Source organism: Dromiciops gliroides, chromosome 6, assembly GCF_019393635.1.
Source record: "Dromiciops gliroides isolate mDroGli1 chromosome 6, mDroGli1.pri, whole genome shotgun sequence".
Classification (NCBI taxonomy): domain Eukaryota; kingdom Metazoa; phylum Chordata; class Mammalia; order Microbiotheria; family Microbiotheriidae; genus Dromiciops; species Dromiciops gliroides.
This window is the reverse complement of record NC_057866.1, coordinates 249,277,267-249,303,178: the sequence shown is the minus strand read 5'-3', so window position 1 is coordinate 249,303,178 and position 25,912 is coordinate 249,277,267. Positions and strand designations below refer to the sequence as shown.

Genomic DNA, 25,912 nt, shown 5'->3' with positions numbered 1-25,912 from the left:
TCAGTGTGTTCAGAGTAAACTACTCCTAATTCATGCTTGCATATTGGAGAGTATAAGTACTAGTGAACTGCTGGAGTATGTATATTTATAAAGTTTATCTCTGGAAGGAGGTAAGAAGATCAAGCATTGCCCTAGTGATGATGTACCATTTTACCTGGCCTGTCAAATTGCTGGGCCTGGAGTCAAGAAGACTCATTTTGAGTTCGAATCTGGCCTCAGAAACTTAATAGCTGTGTGACCTTGGGCAAGTCACTTAACCCTGTTTGCCTCATTTTCCTTATCTGTAAAATGAGCTGGAGCCAAGAAAACCCCAAACGGGGTCATGAAGAGTCAGATATAACTGAAACAACTGAACAACACTACCACCTAACCCAAAATGAGGAAGCTTCTATAGTTTCTAAGGTATTGAAGGAGGAATTTTTTTCAGTGTATGACTTCTCTTTCAGGAAGTATAGGACTACATCTTACACTTCAGCAAGATGCATACTGCTGAACATGTTGGGGACTTGGAAGTCTAAGCTCAGTGGAGTATTTCTTGTAGCAATACTACTGTTTGCATACAATGGTACCAATTATAATATCACAGATTTTACTCTATACTCACTGATACTTGGACAGGAGCCAAGGTTGCCTACGAATATGTGCTCTGGGGTCCCGGAGGAGGGAGAAGACATAGAGATTCACTATGTATGTGTACTTTGCCTGAGGATTGATAAAAGAAGCCTATCACTTAGGTATAGACTTCCCTCAGAAAAGTTCTGATAGAAACATCATGTTAAGAAATTCACAGCATAATGCTTGAATTTGCTGTCAAGAATGTAAGTAAGGTTCTCCTAAGAAATCTTGGTATGCAAGAAAAGTACCTGGTAGTGGACCAGTGGAAATTATCCCATAGCAAGTAGTTGAAAGATTGGACAACCTATTAGTATCCAAAATAGTCCCAGAGCATGGTCAGGACCTACCAGGACAACCCATTGCACTTATCGCTCATGGGAGAGTTAGTTGGATTTCCTGGTGAATGAGAGATGGAGTTAGATAAAGAGGTTCAAAAAAAGAGGAGCTCATTTACCAGATGCAGATGGTTTTTAAAATCTGGACAATGATTTATGTCAGTGGCATCAAACTCAAATAGAAAAATGATCCCTGCAGGTAGGATACTGACTTAGAAAATCACAAATTAAGATTATTTATGTTGTATTGTATTTTTGTTTATTTTGTTAAGCATTTCTCAATTACAATTTTTTTTTTTAGTGAGGCAATTGGGGTCAAGTGACTTGCCCAGGGTCACACAGCTAGTAAGTGTCAAGTGTCTGAGACCAAATTTGAGCTCAGGTCCTCCTGAATTCAGGGCCAGTGCTCTATCCACTGCGCCACCTAGCTGCCCCATTCCCAATTACGTTTTTTTTTTTTTTTTTTTTTTTTTGCAGGCAATGGGGTTAAGTGACTTGCCCAGGATCACACAGCTAGTAAGTGTCAGGTGTCTGAGGCCGGATTTGAACTCAGGTACTCCTGAATCCAGGGCCGGTGCTTTAACCACTGCGCCATCTAGCTGCCCCCTCCCAATTACATCTTAAGGCTAAGTTTTGCAGCCATATGTGGTCCATGAGTTTGATGCTTCTGATTTATGTGATCAAGATCAGATTGTCTTGATAGATCATGAGGAAGCTTAGGTGGCACAGCGAGTAGAGTCAACTAGCATTTATTAAGTGCCTACTATGTGCCAGTCAGTGTGCTAAGCACTAGGGATAAAAAAGAAGGGCAAAACCAGTCCCTGCTCATAAGGGGCTCCCAGTCTTAATGCAGGAGACAATACACAAACAACTGTATACAAATAAACTAAATACAGGATAAATTAGAGATAATCAAAGGGAAGACACTACAATTAAGGGGGATTGGAAAAGGCTTCTTGTAGAAAGTGGGATTTTATCTGGGACCTGAAGAAGTCCTGGGAACTTAGGAGGCAGAGATGAAGAAGGAGAGTGTTCCAGGCATGGAGGACAGCCCGTGAAGATGCTAAGCCAGAAGATGGAAGTGTCTTGTCCAAGGATCAGCAAGGAACTCAGTGTCATGGATTGTAGAGCACATGGAGAGCAATGAGGTGTAAAAACAGTGGAAGGGTAGAAAGGGCCAGGTTATGAAGGACTTTTAAAGCAAACTGAGGATTTTATATTTGATTCCAGGGGTAAAAGGGAGTCACTGGAGTTGGCTGAATAGAGGGTGACATGATCAGACCTTCACTCTAGGAAGATGAATTGGACAGATGAATGGATAATGCACTGCAGTGGGGACTTGAGGCAAGGAGACCAACAAGTGGGCTATTGCCTTAGTGTAGGTGTGAGGTGATAAGGGCCTGAACCAAGGTGGGTGGCAGCATCAGAGGAGAGAGGGGGGGTAGGTGAGAGATGTATAAAGGTAAAAATGATAAGATTTGATGACTGATTGGACATGGGAGTGTGTGAGAGAGCAAGGAGTTGAGGATGGCACCTAGGTTATGAACCTGGATGAATTCAAACAATTGACAGTAAATAGGGAAAATTGGAAGACTGGAGGATGTGGGGGGAAAGAGAATAAATTCAGCTCTAGACATGTTTTTAAGTGTAGAAAGTCTGTGGGACATCTACTCCAGATGTCTGATAAGTAGTTGGAGATGTAAGTCAGGAGATCTGAGATCAAATTCTTCTTCAAACACTAACTCTGATTTATGGCACTACTTACCTATTTTGTGCCTCAGTTTCTTTATCTGTAAAATCAAGGGAATGAACTTGGTGGCCTCCCTCCAATTTCTCTACCAAATCTAAATCTATCATCCTATGGTCTAGTTGGGAGTCCTAAGGGATAGAAGCCATCCATAGTGTTGGAGACTATGATTCAACCTAGACCATTGACAAGCTCAGGATTGGGTGCAGAGCTGTGGGCTGATCACAGTAAAAAGTACCAAGACTATTCATCTAGTAATGATGAGGAACAATGGGAGAAGTGGTGACCTCTACCTTTTCTGAAGGTATTAGTGGCTTTCTACCTAAACATTTAATTTCTTATCAGAGAATAACTTGGGCTACAGTTAAGCTATGACTCATAATATTCACATGCAGAGATGCTTTGGGGATGCATACATTGCTGAGCCAAGAGGGACTGTAGATTTTTAGTGAAATCAGTGAATGGAAAACATAGGCTAACTGCAATTATATTTTTTATCACATACGATAGGGGTCTGGTGGGCAAGAAAGGGAGAATTTGATTATCCTCTGGAATATGGTAGGAAACCATAAATCTTTTCATCTGTCTGTGAAGTACAGCATGTTAAATGGAACAAAAAGTACAAGTATATTATATGTATCTGTGAAACTTAACATTTCTGCTATATCCTATTGATTCTCACTTCTACTGAGCTTAACAAAGAGTGGAAAGGAATATGATTATTCTGTATCTCTTATATCTTCAAAGAAAGCTCCAGGCCTGTAACTGTAGCCTTCAACCACTTTATTTGTTTCAAAGGTAGCAGATACATTAGGACTTCACTGTACAAATAACAGCATATGAACAACTTGAGGAAAGGGTCAGTTTCTGTTGGTATCTCCAATGGATAGCACAGTGCTCGGCACATAGTAAAACCTTAATAACTGCTCGCTGACTGATAAGAAATAAGAACAGACACTGCAGCATTTGGTGAATGAAGTATGATTAAAATTTATGCCTTATATCCTACCTAAGTCTGTAGCCTTAAAATCTGGGGGATGATGGTATTCTTCTCTCTCCTGATAGCTTCCTTAAGTGGCAGGTATCACTTGTCAAGAAGGGTGGGTAAGCTCTTTTGGGTCATGCAACCCTCATGCCAATTTCAGTTCCCCAAGGGCTCATGTAAATCCTTATATCCACTTTGCTGGCATGGTTATATGTGTTTGGAATACTTTGGAAAGTGGGTTTCTTTATTTTAAAATTTTAATATTATTATTATTATTATTATTTTGCAGGGCAATGAGTGTTACGTGACTTGCCCAGGGTCACACAGCTAGTGTCAAGTGTCTGAGGCCAGATCTGAACTCAGGTCCTCCTGAATCCAGGGCTGGTCTACTGCGCTACCTAGCTGCCCCAAGTGGGTTTCTTTAAATAGAAATCTAATTTCTCTTCTGTTGTACATGCAGCTGGTACTACCTCATGGCTTTCTTTTTGAAATGTAATTTCCTATCTGAGAAGCTTCTTTAATTTTGAAAATTTTTCTTTACAATTTTTAAGAAAAATGGAATATTTTAGGCACCTTGGTGGCACAATGGATAGAACACCAGCCCTGGATTCAGGAGGACCTGAGTTCAGATCTGGCCTCAGACACTTGACACTCACTAGCTGTGTGGCCCTGGGCAGGTCACTTAACCCTGAATGCCCTGAAAAAAAGAAGAAAGAAGAAAAATGGAATATTTTGAGTCAGACTTTATCCTAGAGCATGGAAACACCAAAGAAAATAGAAATACGAAAGGTTTAGATTAAATTCCTTTATTATTATTATTCATAAGTATATATCTTGCCTCAAGTCCAAAAGTTTATTGTTGAGATATTTCCGTTTCAACAATATATCTGTAGTTTCATACTTGAGGCAAAAAACTTGGCATTAGGATATTTTCTTGCTTAAAAAAATTTTTTTTGGTACTGTTTGCCTTCTGTTTTTACCCTAGTCATTTCCTATTCATGCCCCACAATGTCTCTTTATAAAAAAAATGTTATATTTCAGTAAAAAGAGGGGCTAACAAATCATATGAATTGCCATTTCTTGTTCCAAAGGAAGTCCTTTTCTTCAAATGCCCTCACCTTCACTCAGATAACATAGCTCTGTTTTTTATTAGACACACATAAGATCTGGGTTGAAGCCCAACCTCTGACACTTATTGCCTTGGTGACATGGATGAGTTCCTTAAACTTTTAGTGTCCCAGGAAACTCTTGAAGACTTCAGATTGAAGAATAGTTGCAGATCTGTATGATGCAGAAACTTTCCTGACTAAGAGTTCTGTATACCATTGATATCACAGGTGTGGCTTAAAAAAAAGTTTTAGATCATGTCATAGAGAAAAGCTTACCTTAATTTCTTCCAGATTGTTGAACTGTTAGAAAAATTACATGTAACTGAAGTATAAAAATCTGAGTGTGAGCTTTGAAGATCTACCATCACATGTCAGAGGATGTTGTGAATAGTCTGTGATGCCAAGGTACAAAAATGAGGGGCACTCCCCTATCACTGGATATGAGATTGGTTTACTGTCGGTGACAAACAAAAACTAGTGTGGTTCAAGAAAAAATTATTACTAGAGAAAGAGAATTGGCAAAAATAGAAATTCCCAAATGTTCAAGTCTCTGATAAGCTGCATCTGATTGACATCAAATAGAAGTTGCTCTTCAGGAAGGGAGTCCAAGGCATTTACTGTGCTTTGTTTTTTAATCCCGTCACTACATCAAACTTAACATTGAGGATGCGTCTCATGGCATTCTGGAAACGTTCTGGAAAGATTCTAAAAGAAAGATAATGAATAAAAGAATTTAAGAAATCAGTATTGGAGGTCTTCGAGGCAGTATTTGCATAACAATGAATAGTCCTTCTGTTTGGTTACCTTTCAAAGATCCGGTCGCATTCAATTAATTCTCCATATTGTACAAGATCAAGAACCTGAACTTTTAGCACATCCTCTGAAACAGACAACTGAGATCTGTGTTCAGCAAAGGGAGGCTGGCCTGCTCTTTAGGACAATGAAGGAGAAACTTAAGTCTCCGGGTTTTAAAATGACACATATTAATGGGGGAGGGAGAGAAGGGTGATTTGAAGTTTAATAAATGTTATTTTCTACTAAATATAGACTTCTCTTTTCCCAACTAAGAGATTAGGCAACCCATTAAAAATTTTTTTAAATTTTGATTAAGGGAACTCCTGGTGAAGGAATCCCCTCCACCACTATACATTAGCACCAATTCTGCAATTGATAGTCTAAGGGAGTTGCCTGGGACACTGAGAGGTCAAGTGACTTTTCCACAGCTGCAGAGCCAGGATGTATCAGAGGCAGCCCTTAAATCTAGGTCTTCTAGTCTCTAAGGAACACCAAGCCATGCTGCCTCTTACTGAATGCATTTAATTTTTTAAAAAGCAGAACACTAATTTAATTTCTTGAAAGCAGAAATGAACACAGTAAGCCTAAGACTACAAATCTTGAAAAGAAATTCATACCTAAACACATGAGAAAGTGATCAAATAAGTTGCATTGCTAAATATCAATGCATATTAATACCTGGTTGTTTGCTTATTCAGAAAGCAGTAAAACAAATAGATCAATTAGTTCAATAGCATATGGGGTACGAAGAAATTTTGATTACAGTACATTTAGTTCATGGAATCATAGACTTGGCGCTGGTAGTGACCTTAGAGGTCATCTAATCCCAAACCCTAGCTAAGGCACAGGACATCCTCCCTCATCTTGAACCCTTCCACTTCATACAAGTCTTCCCAGATTTCTCTGAAACTCTCTTTGTTCATTTCTTATAGCATATTAGCATTCCTTTATAGTCATATACCATAATATGTTCACTCATTCCTCAGGTGATGGGTATGCTTCTTAGATTTCTGTTCTTTGGCAACATACACACACACACACACACACACACACACACACACACACACACACCTCTGCCAAATATTTTTGTATCCATAGGTGCTTTTCTTTGGGTATAGTAGTGAGTAACTTTCAGTCATAGTTTCAAAATGCTTTCCAGAATGGTTGAACTAATTCATTCCTCCAACAGTATATCAATCTGCCTGCTTTCCTGCAGTTCCTCCAACATTTGCTATTTTTCTTTTTCTTTCATCAGTTTTGCTAGAACAGCAGAGTTGCTTTAATTTACAATCACCCCCCCCCAAAATAAATCATCTAATAAATTTTAATTTAATTAGTGATTTGCAACATTTCTCCCATATAGCTAGGAAAGCTTAGATTTCGTCTTCCCATGAGAGCAGCCTAGCTTTCAACCATTAACATTCGAGAGAATGACTCATTCTTTTTGAATCAGTGTCCTGTATATTTCAGAAATGAGACCTTTATCAGAGAAACCTAATGCAAATATTTTTTCCTGGTTGTTTCCTTTCTAATCTTAACTGTATTAGATTTGTGCAAAACTTTTAAAACTTTATGTAATCAAAATTGTCCATTTTATCTCCTATGATCCTCCCTATCACCTTTTTAATCATGGGTTTTTCCCTATTCATAGGTCTGAAAGATAATTTCTTTTTTGTTCTTCTAATTTATGATGTTACCTTTTGTATCTAGGTCCTATGACCATTTGGAGTTTACCTTGGTATATGGTGTGAAGTATTGGTCTCAATCTAATTTCTGCCAAACTGCTGTCCAGTTTTCACAACAGTTTTTGTCAAATAGTGGGTCCTTAATCACTGGCTGGGACTTGGGGGTTTATTAAATATGATGTTACAATGTTTCCTTGCTTCTGTACATTGTAAAAATAATCTGTTCCACTGATTGGTCTAGTCTTATAACCAATGCCAATTTTTTTGATGATTACTGTAGCATATTTTTCTATTTCTGGTAGAGGTATATTAAAATATTCTACTATTACAGTTTTCCTATTTCGATCCATAACCCATTTAGTTTTACCTTTAAGTATTTGATACTATTCCATTAATTACATGTTAGGTATTAAAATTAATTCACTGTCCAGGTTCCTTTCAGCAAAATTTAGTATACCCATTTACCTCTTTTAATATTAAGTCTAGTTTTGCTGTTGCCTTATCTGAATCATGAGTTTTTTGAGTCTAGATAAGGCATAATAGATTTTGCTACAACACCTCATTTTAACTATGTCTTATTCATTATGATTTGTGTTTCTTCTAAACAACATACTATTGGATTTTGCATTCCAATCTATTTTCCTAACTTTTTTTGGTTTTATATGTGAGTCAATCTCATTCAAACCCAGAGTTATGATAATTAGTTGTGTATTTCCTTCCATCCTATTCTCTTGTACTATTTCCTCTTTGCTCCCAGGCCTTCTTTATTATGCCTTATTTCTTTCCTTTTAACCACCTCTCCAAAAATGCCCCCAAACCAAACCCTTAAAGTTGTTTTACTTATTACTAATCCCTCCCTGAAGTACCCTTCCTCTTAGTCCCCTCCCTTTCTCCTTTCTTATTCCATCGTATTTCCATGTTGAATTGAAAGTATTTCCACACTTAATTCTTCTACACTATTTTGAGATGGAAGTGTGATTTATGTACACTCCATGTTTGTATAGATTTCTACTGAAGCATTCTAATTAAAAGTTCCCCATTTGTCCTCTTCCCTCTTTCCCTCGTGTAACCTTTCTTCCCTCCTTTCCTTTCTTCTTTAAACATCATCAAAACTCAGAAAAACTACTCCCAGGCCCTGTCTCATGTGACTCCCTCTGACCCCCTGATGACATTAGAGTTCCAAAGAGACTCTTGTATTATCCCCACCTCCATTAGGATGTCAACAGTTCATCCTCATAAAATCCCTTCTGAATGTTCATTTTATGTTTTTCTGGACTCCTGTGTTTATATTTTAATGGTTTTATTCAATTCTGCTCTTTCCTTTGGAAATGCTTGATGGTATTCCATTTCACTGAAGATCCATTTTTCTTCTCCTTGTAACATTTTACTCATTTTTTTGAGGTAAGTCATTCTTGGTCTATAGCCTTTGCTTTCTGGAACCCTCTGGTTTAATATGTCTGGGCAATTTTCTTTCATTTCATGAAATATAATATCCAGGCCTTTTTTTCCCCTTGGCTTTCAGCTAGTCCAATTAGTAAGTTATCTCTCCCTGACATGTTTTATCGGTCAATTATTTATGATGTGGGATAGCTTATATTTTCTTCTATTTTCTCAATATTGTGACGTTGCTTTAATATTTCTTCTTATCTTCTGGAATCATTGCCTTAAATCCGTTCTAATTTTTAAGCAGTCCATTGGGTAACCTCTTGTGTTAAGCTATTATTTCTTTTTCCAAGTCACTCTTTCATGGCTCTCATTTATGATATATTTTTAAAACTTTTAACTCTTGTATAATTTAATATCTCCTAGGAATTTTACTTGATCTTTGTCTTTTTTTGAGGCTTTTCTCATAGGTGTTTTGGAATTGTTCTCTTCCAGATTCCTGTGTCAGTGTATCATGGATATTATAATAGTTCTTTGTTAATATATATATATTTTTGGCGGGGCAATGGGGGTTAAGTGACTTGCGCAGGGTCACACAGCTAGTAAGTGTCAAATGTCTGAGGCTTGATTTGAACTCAGGTCCTCCTGAATCCAGGGCCGGTGCTTTATCCACTGCGCCACCTAGCAGCCCCATATATTTTTCTTTTTCTTTTTTTTTTTTTTTTTTAGTGAGGCAATTGGGGTTAAGTGACTTGCCCAGGGTCACACAGTTAGTAAGTGTTAAGTGTCTGAGGCCGGATTTGAACTCAGGTACTCCTGACTCCAGGGCCGGTGCTCTATTCACTGTGCCACCTAGCTGCCCCTGCCATATATTTTTAATAAACATTTTTGGTGCTGAGGTCATCTTACCCAGGAATAGTAGATCCTCTCTGGATCTGAGTAAACTCATTGAGACCCTATCCTTTGCCTTGTGGAGCCCTTCCTCTGTCTGAACACTGATATCCCCTATCTTCCAGAGATTGGATAGAGCTGAGGGCGAACAGTTCCCCCATCCTCCAGGTTGCCAGGGTCCTTTTCTTCACCTTTGTAGATGAGTCTAAGGACTCTCTTCCTGTGATTTTGATCAGAAGACTGAGGCTAGGGGGCTGAGTTATGCTGTGAGTTATGTGGTAGCCCAGGGGCAGGTGGGATTGAGCTATTCTGCTTTCTTTTACATTGCCATCCTGGCTGGTTCTCCAACAACTTTAACTCTTAGAAAACTCTTATACTGAGTTAAGATCTATCTCCTTGTTATTTCTACCCATTGACTTTAGTTCTGCCCTGGGGAGCTAATCAAAACAGGTCTAATCCCTTTATTACAGCCTTTCAAATATATAAAAGTTGGCAGTAACATATGTTATGGTATAATGAAAGGAGCCCTGGATTAGGAACTTGGAGACCCGGCTTTAAAATCTTGGCCTGGCCATTAACTAGGTGTCAAGTCACTCTGCTATAGAGATCTCAGTTTCTTCCTTTGTAACATGAGAACATTAGACCAGATGATTTCTAAGACCCCCTTCTAATTCTAAATTCTGCTCCTCTGACCTCTTAGGCCACCTATAACTATAAATCCTGTAACCATTTTTTTCTTCTTCAGGCTAATTCCTAAAACCAATTTTCATATGGCATCTTTTTGGACTCTTGTTCCGGATGGTCATTTTACTCTCTAAGACGGAAATGAGGCTGGCTTGTCATTACTTCTTAGTGAGCCCAAACTGGTCCCTAATAATCACACCTCCTTTTTCTATATGCTCAGAAATGATAGAATTTTTCTAGGAACTGACAGCAACCGCAGTATTCTATAATATCTCACTCTCTTTGGAAATTGGGATGAAATTTTCCCTTCTGCAACCTCCCCCTTCTCAATTATTGCTGAAGATGATAGACAACATAATCACATATGTTTATTGTTTTACTACCTTATAATGGAATCCACCCGAGTCTGGAGTCTTGACTGTAGGGGTAAAAACCTGAATTTATGAGTTAACAAGAGATTGAAAGTTCCTGAAATTGAAAGTTGCCCCTCCTCAGGCCTGCAGGAGGGAGATTTCCTTAACAGCATTTTCAGAGATGAGAATCATTCATAGAATATCACCCTATAGTTAGAAGGCTAAAGCAATGCCATGAGGGACTAGCACTAGACACTGCCAGTCCTGAATTGCTTAGATGATGGCAGCCCTACGAAGTGTTTTGGGGAGAGTCTTAAGTATTTTAACGGACTATTTGAGAGCTTCATGTTTCTACATTTGTTCTTGGGCTCCAGTGGATCCTTTGAATCTTAGACATTTTCTGTGGTAGAGCAAAAGAAAGCTGTCAGTCTTACTCACAGCTGGGGTAACCAAGATGGGAGTTATTCCATGGAGAATCCGGTAGAGGTGATGAGCCAAAGATATCAACTCCTTTGGGGTTGGCCTTCAGGATCAGATTCCAATATACTCAGAACCTTTGAGGGGGCCCCAGTCCATAGGTGACATAAGTATACTTTGGAAAATTAAGTTCGTTATTAAACCTATTAATTTTTAGTCATTTATAGCCAGTGTAAACAAATAAGACTTTATCTAAACATTTGATTTTAAATCTGCATAAACCATCTAAGTTTTCATTTCTAATGCTGACTCAAGTATAAAACATGCTTACCTTTCCAGCAGTGTTACAGCACTTAAATAAGATGGAACAAAAATCATTTTTTGTTCAGTTAGTATGCCCTTCATGAGTTTGTTTACCACTTCCTCTGGTTCCAACGTAGATAAAACTCTGAAATTAAAAGGAAATCTTTAAAAATTAGTCATATTTCACTAAGACTTTAGGCATAACTTGGTGACAAACCTAATAAAAAATAATTGCCAGTACAACTAAAGAGGTTGATTGTGCTATAGCAATAACTATAGAACTTAAACATTTACTGTACATTGGAATTTTGGTCTTGATTAAATTTATTTAAAAAAAATTTTTTTTGATGGGGGCAATGGGGGTTAAGTGACTTGCCCAGGGTCACACAGGTAGTAAGTGTCAAGTGTCTGAGGCCATATTTGAACTCAGGTGCTCCTGAATCCAGGGTTGGTGCTTTATCCACTGCGCCACCTAGCTGCCCCTTGATTTAATTTTTGAGAACTATTAATTCTTTATAACAAGAGAAATTATTTTATGATTTTATGTCAAGAGAAATATTTTTATGACTCTCCGTATATTATTCCAAGGCAGGACTTAAACACACACACACACACCTGTGTGTATACACACAGGTGTGTATATACATATGTATGTTGATACACATACACATGTGTGCACACATAGATGTTTTATTATCACTGACAAGTACATTCACTTTTCTGTCCCAGGGCTTTCATCTTGCATGATTTGATTGTTTGTTTGGGTTTTTTTAGTGAGGCAATTGGGGTTAAGTGACTTGCCCAGGGTCACACAGCTAGTGAGTGTTAAGTGTCTGAGGCCGGATTTGAACTCAGGTCCTCCTGACTCCAGGGCTGGTGCTTTATCCACTGCCCCACCTAGCTGCCCCCTTGCATGATTTGAAAAGCTTTTCCTGTTCACCAGACACTGACTAAAAGGGTGATAACTAGTAACTCTTCCTTGGTCCTCGAGTTCAAGGATTTGCTACATACAATTTCTAATCGCCTTTTCCTGCTTCTTTAAACACTGACACCAGTACTGGATGTCCATACTCTTTTTCTTTCCTATCCCTTGATAATTGAATGCATTTTTAAGGACTTATCAAGGGAAGGACTATGATAATTTAAAAGTAATATGCTGGGGCAGCTAGGTGGCACAGTAGATAGAGAACCGGCCCTGGATTCAGGAGGACCTGAGTTCAAATGTGGCCTCAGACGCTTGATGCTTACTAGCTGTGTGACCCTGGGCAAGTCACTTAACCCCAATTGCCTCACTAAAAAAAAAAAAAAAGTAATATGCTAGGATAAAGTAATTAGAAATTTTAATCAAAGAGATTTGATTATTTCTAGATCAGGTGATCCTTAAACTTCCTAAATATATTCTGTGTATTTAATGTTTCTAAGTTTGTCCCATAATTCACACCAGTGAGTAACAGGCCCAGAAGAGAATGGTGCCATGTCTCAAAATACCACTGTACCAATTTTGGGAGCTGCTCAACTAGTCACAGTGTAGCAAGACTGTCCTTTTTTTTTTTTTTTAAACCGTAAAAGGCTGACTCTTAACCAATCAAAAAGTCACTTCTTTGGATGGAATGTTTGGGAGATTTCACCCATAGTACTCTGTCATCACTTAGTTAACTAGACATCTTCATCTAATAAGGGAAAATGTAGGAATATCACTGGTATACTATTCCAAATATCTCAAAAATATAAATCACAATGTAATACACAGATCAACTTCAGGTTCATTAAAAAAAATTCCTTATCAAAAGTTAGATACCTTCATACAAATCTGAATTGTTTTTGAGATTTTCTTATTCTACATGTTCTTAATATTTATACAGGTAAGGTTGCAGTGATCTGAACACCTGATTTGAAACTATTGTTCAATGTCTACATTAGTCTATTATTCAGCTAGTATTGGATGGGTCTAATGATAATGATGGCTAGAATTTATATAGCTATTTTGAAGGGGTATAAGAAGAGTGTGTTCAGCACCTGTGCACTAGGTTTAATGCAAACTAATTCTGTTCTCCTCCTTCTCTTTGCTTCACCCAGAGACCAATCACACATTTTTATCTTTTTTCTTTCCTTTTAAACTAAACTACTCTCTGTGGTTAGTTTGTTTTGCTTAGGATTAATCTTTCTTTAATCTACCCTCCCTTTACTCCCCCTCATACTTCTCCCCTTTCCTTCCTGTTGAATGAAAATGCATTTCTGCCCTCAACAGTGTTTTTATATTCATCCTTCTCTTTGATCAGTTCAAATGAAAGTAAGGTTCAAGTATCATCTGTTCCCCCACCCTTTCCTCCTTGCTAGTATGATCTTCAAGTTGTGCATATTTGGGATAACTTCCTCCCACTCCCAACTCTTTGTCTCCTTTCCCCCTCCTTTTATTTTCTTCTTTTTAGATAATTAAAACAAACAAAATAAACAAAAAACACTCCTAGGTCCTCCGTCTCAGGACTCACTCTCTCTCTGCTTGACTTTCTTTACATGCCATAGAAAATTCTTCACCCTGGAAGCTGATTCTACCCCCGACCCCCCCACTTCACCCATTTGAAGGGTTCTCTGTCTCTTTCTCCTCTCTCATTGAATGATTTCTCCCAGCTGCTGCTGCTGCTGCTGCTGCTGCTGCTGCTGCTGCTGCTGCTGCTGCTGCTCCTCCTCCTCCTCCTCCTCCTCCTCCTCCTCCTCCTCCTCCTCCTCCTCCTCCTCCTCCTCCTCCTCCTCCTCTTTGTTGCAGGGCAATGAGGGTTAAGTGACTTGCCCAGAGTCACACAGCCAGTAAGTGTCAAGTGTCTGAGGCCGTATTTGAACTCAGGTTCTCCTGAATCCAGGGCCGGTACTTTATCTACTGTGCCACCTAGCTGCCCCCGAGAACTTCTATTTTAAGAATGAGTTTATGCCAGGTCTCCAGGTTGTACACCTGAGTCTCTGGACTTTTACCGATCATCTTCCCTGGTTTCTATCCTCCAACTTCCAGCTTCCTTTTTTTGTGTGTGTGTGTTGTCTTCCTCCATTAGAACGTAAACTCCTTGAGGGCAAGGACTGTCTTTTCTTCTGCTTATATTTTCATTCCTAGTGTTTAGAAAGGAGCCTGGCACATAGTAAGCACTTAATATGTGCTTGCTTACTTTGAAATTCCAGACTAAACTGGTAGACTTATTGTCTGTGATGTTGCCCATTCTTCTAGAATTTTTTCATGTTTTAGATACTTTGAAAATAAATCTCTGGGGGGAAGCTAGGTGGCGCAGTGGATAAAACACCAGCCCTGGATTCAGAAGGACCTGGGTTCAAATCCAGCCTCTGACACTTGACACTAGCTATGTGACCCTGGGCAAGTCACTTAACCCTCATTGCCCACCCCCTCCCAAAAGAATTAGAAAATAAATCTCTGAATTTTATCTTGTTGCCTCCAGCATGGGTTTCGTATGTATGTGTGTGTGTGTGTGTGTGTGTGTATAGTGTGTGTGTGTGGGGGGGGGGAAATGAGGGTTAAGTGACTTGCCCAAGGTCACACAGCTAGTAAGTGTCAAGTGTTTGAGGCTGCATTTGAACTCAGGTCCTCCTGAATCCAGGGCCAGTGCTTTATCTACTGCACCGCCTAGCTGCCTCATTTCTCTCTTTATTTGATTGGGCCCTGCTGTTCATCCTCATAACTCTCATGGTACATTGGGGACTCTGTAATAGAGTATGAATAAGAGGATTCCACTGTAATCCATGAAGATAAGATAGATCGCTATAGGAACACTGGAAAATATGTTCCATTCCATATGTATTTTTCCTTTCTCCTGGTTCATCTGTAACTGTTCTTGGGATAATTTGACTTAGCCTGGCTTCATGCCGAGCTTCCTTTAGAAGTTTTTCTCCTCCAGCTGCTTTTGTGGTCTTGTGACACAATATTGCTCAAAATTTTCCATTCGTTTTCTCTGTAATAATTGAAAATGATTGTGTTTTTAAGCTGGTGTTGCCGTTGGCTTTTCTGCCTCTTTTCTTGGCAAAGAAATCAAGTGTTTCCTGGCTAAGACAATTTAGTGACTTTCGTTATTTTTATGTTGCAATAATTTGTAATTTAGTATAACCGCTCTTGATAGTTACTTCTCCATTTTCTTCTTTCTGTTTCAGCTAGAAATTGTCTATATGAGGATACCCTACTGGCATTAAAGACGTACTCTGTTAGCCAACTGTTCTCTCGCCCCATCTTGGCTTATAAGAACAAGAGCAAGTTTTTCTTAAATTGTGAGTTGTGTATTCTTTTTAAATGACAGTTTTTTTCTTGTCTTAATTCCAAAACAGTTCTCAGTACACACAGACACACACACACACACACACATGTAAGTATATGAGTGCTTTTTGTGGCACAGTGACTGCTGCTGGATGTGGAATCTGGATGACCTAAATTCAGATCCTGTCTCTGACACCTGTCTGTGCCACATTTTTGTAATTTCTACAATGAGAGGGTTGGTGTTGATCCCTGCTAAAGTCTTTTATAGCTCAAAATCTATTATCCGATATTTAGCATTTCTTTTTTGTCTATATACAAAAGAATTACCTATTACCTGTTCCATACCTGATTCACTTTGAACAATTGAGTAGTCTTTTACTCCCTCCTTCTGAAAAAATCCAAGTGTAAGTCATAACTTAAGCCATAAGTAATTTTTTTTTCTGGGGCACTGGGCTAATAGGTTTAACAAATCCAAGAATATGAGAATAGCACGTTCTCCTCCCTCCCTATTAGAAGCTAAATTTCTCAAGACTAAAATTAGTCCAAACTGCATATCTGGATATAGATAAGGGAGAGAACACAGAACCCAATTCCCTGTGTGGGCCTAGTAAGAGCTCCTTTGTGTTAGAAGGGAAAAAAAGAAAGACAGTTGATTAATGTAGGCATTCATCTCTGTTTTTAAGACTTGTTATATCGTTTCTGTTAAGCAAATATGAGTTAAGATAATCTATTTTAATACAGCACAATTCTATGCTTTACATCATATGGTTGGATTGTATCCCATTATTTTATATCAAAGACAGAACTTCGGCTCAAGCAAGCTCTAAGTGTCTATAACTACTGGAAAATATGAATGATAAATGATCATGGTGAGGACTAGCCTGAGGCTAAGTTGTAAAACATATAGATTTATGTTAGAGGGCTCAAATGAGAGACCTTTAGAGAAAGGACTAAGGTCATTCAATCTGGGTAGATTGTAACTAGTCTCTTTCAGAGCCAGTCCTTCATCCTTCCTTGCTTCAAATGGGACTTTCGGATCACGGCAGGTGTGTGTGTGTGTGTGTGTGTGTGTGTGTGTGATGCTTGAGGATTAAAGGAAAGAGCTCATGGAAAACACTTTGAAAAAACAACCATGCCATGCTATTATTGTTGCTGTTGTTATTGTTAATATTATTGCTTCAGTCTTTTTCTGGACTCCCAGGAAGCACCTCTTCACCCCCCTCACCATCTCTCTTTAGGGTTGGTTGCAATAATGGTGTGTTCCAGATAGAGCTTGCCTTATCTCTGACAAGGTCAAACATATTGTTCCTTTGATTGAGAAATATTTTGCCAAAATTGCTAAGAACTGAGGAAGAATGTAAGGAACAAATAGGACTTGAAAATTAGACCCAAACCTGCTACATACATGGGCAAGAGAAGGAATTCAACCTGGAACCCATCTGTGGTATGAACTTCCACCTTCCAATGGGGAAAGAAGATATGGTCACCAATTCACCTGTCACATGATATCCATATCTGAGCGTGCTCTCGTGCTCGCTCTCTCTCTCTCTCTCTCTCTCTCTCTCTCTCTCTCTCTCTCTCTTTGGTGAGGCAATTGGGATTAAGTGACTTGCCTAGAGTCACACAGCTAGTAAGTGCCAAGTGTCTGAGGCTGGATTTGAACTCAGGCCCTCCTGAATACAGGGTCGATGCTTTATCCACTGTGCCACCTAACTGTCCCTCTGAGCTCTCTTTTTGCCCATGTCCCCTGTCCTCCTATGTGATACAAAGTTTGCCTTGGATGTTACCCATGAAGCTGATGGTCAGAGCAACTTCCAATTTATTTTTTCTTACCTTCTCTTAGTTTAAACTTACCTAGAAGTTGGATTTTTGATGAAGCCTGTGTTTATGAAGTAAGGACAGAGGCATGATGTTTTGATTCCATGTTTTCCTAAGGCAGCTATTTCCATAGTAAGAGCTCTATGAAATCCAACAGCAGCAAATTTGCTTGAACTGATGAGGAAAAGACATAAAAGGAACAGTTTTAACCTTGACCATCTCTCATCCATTTCTGTGACATCCCATTCCCTTTTTTTTTTTTTTAATTTTTGGGTGAGGCAATTGGGGTGAAGTGACTTGCCCAGGGTCACATAGCTAGTAAGTGTCAAGTGTCTGAGGTTGAATTTGAACTCAGGTCCTCCTGAATCCAGGGCTGGTGCTCTATCCATTGCATCACCTAGCCGCCCCATCCCATTCCCTTTTAAAAATTCAGTCATGTATAGTCTCTTCAGTGGTACAAATCATAATGGGCAGCTAGGTGGCGCAGTGGATAAAGCATTGGCCCTGAATCCAGGAGGAACTGAGTTCAAATTCAGCCTCAGACACTTACTAGCTCTGGGACCCTGGGCAAGTCACTTAATTTTGCCTCCCCCCCCAAGAAAAAATGAGGATGATACTTCACATAATCTTCTATCTTCCTTCTCTGTCAGATTTTACAAATAAGACTGTATTCTAAATCAATGTTAACCCCAGATGAAATATCTCTTTGCTTCATAAGCAATGTTTTCTGGACGAGGCAGTGTCTAAGTTCTTTTGGTCTCCTTAATGTAGTGAATGATTTATATTGACTAAATTTCTCTAGGAGAAAATGTCATTCTGTATTGATGTATGTTGCTTTATCCATTTCTCTCTTTTTTATTTTTGCATGTGGCATCAATAGCTTGTTTTTGTTTTTGTTTTTTTTGGCAGGGCCAAGGGGGTTAAGTGACTTGCCCAGGGTCGCACAGCTAGTAAGTGTCAAGTGTCTGAGGCAGGATTTGAACTCAGGTACTCCTGAATCCAAGCCTGGTGCTTTATCCACTGCGCCACCTAGCTGCTCCGCATCAATAGCTTGTTTAAACTGGTTGAGTTGGAGCTGACTCAATTGCAGGCAATATATAATTTTTATCCTTCAAATTTGGCGTGGGTTTTTATCATGTTTTATCTTACTCTGTGACTGGCTTATTTACAGACAGCTTTTTAAAAAAAAAAAAATTACTGCCACATCAGCAACTACCCGTTGTGTTAGAATATGATCAGATTCATTTTGAGTTATGTTATTTGGTATTTGTTTCGGTTCCTTGTCTTCCCGAAGAAGTATTCATCATAGGAAAGTAGGAGGCTTCTGTCTTTTCATGTACTCATCTTTTGCACTTGAGCCCTCAAATATCCATGTTGCTTTAATTTGGAGGGCGATGGCTCTCCAGAATTTCTCTTCCTCATCTTTATCTTCAGTAAAGGCTGGCACATAAGCTGCAGGTATGATGGGTGATGGTCTTTCGTTGCCCCTTCATATCTCTCCAGTTTTCTTACATACTACTTCCCTTCCTGCACACCATGATATAGCCACGAGAACTTGATGGTGCAGACATGAGTCTAAACTGATGTCTCGAAGAATCTAGGATTAGATATCTTTTTTTGTGTTGGGCTATTTACATGGGAGAAATGTGAAAATGGTGCTTCTCAGTCTTCAAAGCCCTGCTGGAGGTAAATCCCAGTATGACATAATTGCAAAGAGAAACACGAGAAAAGCCATTTGGGAAGATAATAAACAAAAATATTTAGCCTTGATTTTGTTGTTGTTGTTGCTGTTCAAGACAAATATCTCCAAGGCTGACTCACTGTCAGGGAGGGAATACAGGGCACCTACCAAAGGGGACTTAATGCAGGCTCACTGGCTCCAATCTTGGGAGCTCCTCAACATAGGTGGCTCATTGGGGGTATGTTTAGAAGGCTAAAAAAATTGTTCACTTTAGCCAGGGACCCAGCTACAACTCTCTCTTCCAGTGGTCCTTCCTTAATCTCTGTGTCTTTGTTTCAGCAAACTAAAGGTCAATTCAAGTAGGGCAGGACTTGATCAAAAACTTGCTAAAAAATTTCAAAGTATTTTCAGATCACATTTGGAAATGCCTCCTTAGTAAAGGAAGTTGGGTTGGCTCAGGAAATGTGCACCTCCCACTCTATTAATGTTCTTCCTGCAGTTTTTAATTTCTGACATTATGAGTCAGAATGTTAGTTCCTGAAACAAAGAGAAAGCAGGGAGCTCAAGCCCCATTCCATGGCCTTACATTTGGTTATTTTTTTATTCCTATCACTTGAGTAGTCCTCCCTAATTTAAATCCAATTCAGTGCAAGTCATGACATCACCTCGATGTCATGGTCCTCTTCAAGAGTGAAGGACAGGGGGAGGCTAGGTGGCGCAGTGGATAAAGCACCAGCCCTGGATTCAGGAGTACCTGAGTTCAAATCCGGTCTCAGACACTTGATGCTTATTAGCGGTGTGACCCTGGGTAAGTCACTTAACCTCAACTGCCTCAGCAAAAACAAAAACAACAAAAACAAACAAAAAAGAGTGAAGGACAAACAACCACCACCACCACAACCACCTGAGTAGCAGCCATAGTAGGGCTGATAGAGAGATGGCCTTGTCATTCAAAGTAGCAAGGAGAACTACCCCAGCTTGCCCTTGATGAGTGGATGTGCATTCACTACTTCCCTCCTTGAATGTAACTACAGTACCATACACTGGAATGTAGGAGCCTCGAAATCTGTACCCCACATGTTTACTGGATGGCTCACTTCACCAGGACTTTCTTGGGAGCAAAGAACAATGTTGATGGTACAAATAGCCATCTGCTTGCTTGTGATTCAACCATGTTGAAAGGGATAAGAAATATGAGATCTGACTGATTTGGAAATGCATCATTACCTTTTCACACATTGCTAGGATTCTATTAGGGGAACCTAAAAAGGATTTACACATATATTAATACCAATGATAAAAATGGTTTTATGTGATTGGCACTTCTCAAAGTTAGCCATCTAATAACCATTAACAATAAAGATACTCTTTATTTTTTTTCCTTTTTGGTGAGGCAATTGGGGTTAAGTGACCTGCCCAGGGTCACATAGCTAGTTAAGTGTCAAGTGTCTGAGGCCAGATTTGAACTCAGGTCCTCCTGAATCCAGGGCCGGTGCTCTATCCACTGTGCCACCTAGCTGTCCCAAGATACTCTTTGTTAACTAATTGGGGAAACAACAGACAAGAAACAAGAAATAAAACCAAAATGAGGAAAGTGAGTTATTAACATACCAATAAGCCAATAAGAAGGGGGTCACAGTATGTCCTGCAGAAGAAGCCACTGTTACAATATGGCCATGATTATTCTTCATCATTGCCGGGAGGAATGCTTTTGAAGTCTTGAAATCATTTTGGTCAGGTCGTTGGGTTTTTTTTAAGGAAAAAAGGTATTGTTATCATCTATTCATAACACATTTGTAGAAATTTGAAAAAGCAATGATAAAACTTTTAAAAGTTACCCCCCCAAACCCTAAAAAACACAACAAAACAAAGTTACCCCAAACTTGCTATGTAAATATGTGAAGGATTGTGACAATTCTTAATGTGGAAACTCCCACTAAGGCAGATTAAAATCCTGCCTGAGACTTAGTCAATTCCAGATAAGCCAGCCTAACTGAAGGAATATACTGTTTTGAGGAAGAAAGCATGGGCATGGTATCCCTTTTTCTAGGAGTGTGAAACAAACCTATCACCTCAATTATTGTCTACCCCATATGCCAATAGAGATAGTCCAGGGCCCTGAACTGAAGAGCCCTTGGAATGAAGGTCCTACACCCCCAGCCCAGCTTCCAGCTCCACCCCCCACAGACACCATTCCGGAAAGCAAAACTTGATGAGATGAGGCTGCTATTCCAACCATCACCAACTGCTACCTACACACCCCAGAAATACCCGACCCCCCTCCTCCAGTTCTGTCCCTTAAATAATCATCCAAGAGCCTGACCTCTGCAGGGGCTGCATCTTCCCCCTCTTTGGCAGCCATTGCTACCAAGAATACAGAAGATAAAGTTCTTACCACAAAAAAGCTGAACATCAGAAATAGATATGCTTAAATCAATAGAAATGCGATAGAAATGACACTAACAAAGATGCATTACTCTCTATTTCGCTGCTGTACCTGCATTTCTTGAAATCCCAGTTCTGCCTTTCCTTATCCTCTCAGTTATTAATGCTTCCCCCTCCAAAAAGACTATCTACTTTGCATATATTTTGGGAAAAGGTGGAGGTAATTGATTAAATCAATCAAGTTATCTCACTTGTCTTAACATCTTCTCTGAAGATGCCTGAATACCTGACTAATGCAGAAATATGTTTAATGTGATTGTACACATTTAACCTATATCAGATTACTTGCTGTCTTGGGGAGGGGGGAGGGAGGGAGAAAAATTTGAAACTAGAAATCTTATAAAAACAAATGTTGAAAACTATCTCTAAATGTAACTGGAAAATAATAAAATATTTATATGAAAAAAAAGATGCCCTCATATCTTAACAAGATCTCTCTCTCTCTCTCTCTCTCTCTCTCTCTCTCTAGTGAGACAATTGCGGTTAAGTGACTTGCCCAGGGTCACACAGCTAGTAAGTATCAAGTGTCTGAGGTCGGATTTGAACTAAGGTCCTCCTGACTCCAGGGCTGGTGCTCTATCCACTGTGCCACCTAGCTGCCCCAAAATGACTATATCTCAATCAATCACGAGTTTGAGTTTTAATAAAAAATAATCAGTCACAGGCTTTAGATTAAGTATGAAAAGGCATTAGAACTTGAATTACACAAGAATTATGTTCAGATTGGTTGAAGAAACTTAGTCATACCCTAGGGGTCATCTATAAAAATAGTAAACTAGTTGAGAACTAATTATTTGAAAGATTGGAGCAATCATGGTATTCTGTTAAGGGGGGGGGGAAGAGGGGGAGGGGGGGGGCAGCTAGGTGGCACAGTGGATAAAGCACTGGTCCTGGATTCAGGAGGACTTGAGTTCAAAGACACTTGACACTTACTAGCTGTGTGACCCTGGGCAAGTCACTTAACTCTCCTTGCTCTGCCAGAAAAAGAAAATAATAAAGAAATAAAGAACACAGAGAAAGGTGTGAAGGAACAGCCTCAGCTCCAGTCTTGGGCCTCGGTATCTTCACTTGTTTCCCCCCCTACCCCTCTTTGCAGATGGGTAGCACTGGAAGTACCTGAGTTCAAATATGCCTCAGGCATTGACTAGCTAAGCGATTCTGGGCAAGTCATATAACTTCTGTTTGTTCCAGTTTCCATCTGTAAAATGGAGATGATGGTGCTTACCTCATGGGGTTACTGTGAGGACCAAGTGAAATAATATTGGTAAAGTACTTAGCACAGTGCCTGGCACATAGTGGGGCACTTAAAAATGCTTATTTCCTTTCTTTTTTCCCTCCCTCTCTCCTCCCCCCATTCTCTATCCTACTTTTGCCCCCTCTTTTGGCCTGAGGAGAACCTTACAAGTTTGAAGGATGAAGGCTTTGGGGCTTTCCACCTTCCCATTGGTTTCCTAGTGGCAAACACTCTACAGCCCAAAGCACCATCTGTTTTGGAAGCCAAGGACATCATTCATGGCTCCATGAGGAGCACAGCAAAGAAACTACATCGTGTCTAGGGGGAACTTCCTGAATCACTATGGGGGGTGGGGGAAGGGAAGCACTTGCAACAGCTAGGAAACATGAGTCATTCCCTTTGCCATCTGTGTTCTCCAAAACTGAGTCAACTTTCCCTTGGATTCTGTACTTGTGGGAGAGCCAAAGATTTTTGAGGGGTGTGGGGCCATAAAGGGAGAGGATATTACATAGCAGTTGCTTTTACTATACTACTTTAGTAAATAATCCTTTTAAAAGTAACTAAGTCACACCCAAGTTTAAAAAAAAAAACCCGGTCAGCCCCCACTCTGGTCTTTGGTCATTGACCCAATTTATCAGCTTCTGATAGCCTAACTAAATAAATTGATCAGCTAGTGGGAGGGGTGGAGGGGGAACTACATAAGGCTGATGACAAAATTGTTTCTCAGCTGATAATTCATGAGAAGGAAGCTAAATAGTGGGGTTTCATGAGCTCCAGTATTAGAAATCATTTCTAGAAAACCCATAGAACCCTGAAGGGGTGGAGGTAGGTCTTCTTGTCCCCCCCCCCACTCAATGAGATAAGCATGTGCTATATTTATATTTACTTACCTGTATATGTGGTGGAGTGAAATTTAGTAGATGTAAGCCCTTTGGGGACAGGGTTTATTTGCTCTTGTTTTCTCTCTCCTATCCCTATAGAAATTCAGCATTAAGTAGCTAGCCTAGAATATGCTGAAACTTCTAAACTGTGGCTGTATCAAACTGAAAAGAAGCCTGATTGTGGACTCAGTACCTGACTAGATCCTGTTCTCTTTCTCAAATGCCCTTCTAAGTCTGGCCTTATTTCAAATGCGATGATTTTATAAAATAAACTGTACTTACCCCAAAGTGAGCCAGAACATTGACTTCAAAGTTTTTTCGATCGAGGGTCTTGAGTGGCAAAATAATCTGATGTATAAGACTACACCAGCGTTATTCACCAAGATGCTAACATCTCCTACTTCTGCTTTCACCTTTTAAATTAAGTAAATGAAAGTTTATTAATAAACTATTAACAGGGCAGTGACCCTGGATTCAGGAGGACCTGAGTTCAAATCTGACCTCAGACACTTACGTTTCCTAGCTGTTGTACCCTGGGCAAGTCACTTAACTCCTCGTTGCCTTGCCATAAATAAATAAATTGTCAAAAATAAATTTAAAATCTATTAAACATAGGCTTAGATAGAATGATTAGCAAAACAGTAGCTCTAGAATTAATTTTTTTTTCCAGATGTTAAAAATATCACCAGTTTATGATGCTATCTTTATTTTCCTTGCCTATGTTTGTTACAAGGTACTCCCCACTTCCCTGCAATGTTTTAATATGAGGGGAGATGCTTAGAGGAGAAAGAAGATCATCTATAGTAAAGCTATAGAAAAAGAGGGGCTATTGGAACAATTTTTAAAATGCAAAGAAAAGTATTAGCAGGAAACACAGGTAAGGAGGGCATTCTGGAAAGCAGCATGTGAAAGGCATTATATAAGTTTTAAAAATCAAGTTGTATGAAATGGTGACATACGGTTTACATATATAATCCTTTTAGTGTTCTGATATGTATATAAAATGTTCAATAAAGGATGAATATAAAATATGGCACAGTTAAGTAGGGAATAAGTTCAGAGCCCGAGAGCTCACAATGAGCCAAAAATGGAGAGGGAAACTAAGGAGCAACAAAAGAGGAGCTTTTTCTTTATATAGGAAAGAAAAGAAACAAAGAAGGGACCAGGACACTGGTTGGTTTCTTGAGGTGTTTAGGATAACGACAACAAAGACAGGTTCACCTCTTAGTCTGCTTCCAATTTCTCTTTCTGGGAAAATGAGCTGCCCACCAAAAGTGACAGAATGAAAACGGCTACAAGGGAGTTAATAGTAAAGACAAGCAAGGAAAGCACTGAGTGATCCTTAATGGATTCAAGTCATCTGAACCAGATGAACTCCATTCTTAGGCACTGAAAAAAGTAGAGGATGGGATTGTTGAGCCATTGTCAGCGACAGTCAAAAGATATGGAAAATGGGGGCAGCTAAGTGGCACAGTGATAAAGCACTGGCCCTGGATTCAGGAGGACCTGAGTTCAAATCTGGCCTCAGACGCTTGACACTTACTAGCTGTGTGACCCTGGGCAAGTCACTTAACCCTCAGTGCCCCGCAAAAAAAAAAAAAAAAAGATGGACAAATGTCCTCCACATGTCAAAAATGGAGAGAGAACAGTCCCGCAAAGCCCTAGGTCTGATAAACTTGACTTTGATTGATGGCAAAATTCTAGAATGCATCATTAAAGAGTAGTGAACATCCAGCAAAAGGGGGGACAATTTAAAAGACCTAGCCCAGCTTCATCAAAGGCAGGCTATGCCCAACTTATCATTTCCCCTTTTAAAAAAAGGATGAAACAACTGGTAGATTAAAATAATCTGTAGATGTATTTTTACTTAGATTTTAGTAAAGCACTCAAGATACTTTAATATCTCATATAGAATAGAGATGTGGACCAGATACAGACCAGTCATTAAGAGTTTGATGTAAACTTGACAGGAGGCCTTATTGAGTGCCCCAAGAATTTGTGCTTGATTCCAATGCTGTTCATTATTTTTTAAAAAATTAATTGTACAGATACTTACTAAATGTGCAAATGACACCGAGGGAGCTAAGTCATTTTATGCCAGTCAAGACTTACAAGGGCTTGGGGCGGCTAGGTGACACAGTGGATAAAGCACTGGCCCTGGAGTCAGGAGTACCTGAGTTCAAATCCGGCCTCAGACACTTAACACTTACTAGCTGTGTGACCCTGGGCAAGTCACTTAACCCCAATTGCCTCACTAAAAAAAAAAAAAGCTATTAAAAAAAAAAAAAAGGACTTACAAAGGCCT

At 39.4% G+C, this 25,912-nt stretch overlaps 1 protein-coding gene across 1 annotated transcript in view; it reads right to left on the bottom strand.

Annotated features, from left to right (window-relative positions):
* Positions 1 to 4,472: 4,472 nt before the first annotated feature.
* HSD17B11 (hydroxysteroid 17-beta dehydrogenase 11) overlaps positions 4,473 to 25,912 on the bottom strand; it is a 32,390-nt gene continuing 10,950 nt past the window's right edge. Inside the window, 7 exon segments of the mRNA XM_043972663.1 lie at positions 4,473 to 5,496; positions 11,331 to 11,447; positions 17,403 to 17,540; positions 20,659 to 20,765; positions 23,890 to 23,929; positions 23,931 to 23,965; positions 23,967 to 24,020. Coding sequence (XP_043828598.1) covers positions 5,406 to 5,496; positions 11,331 to 11,447; positions 17,403 to 17,540; positions 20,659 to 20,765; positions 23,890 to 23,929; positions 23,931 to 23,965; positions 23,967 to 24,020 — 582 coding nt within the window. The 3' untranslated portion in view covers positions 4,473 to 5,405.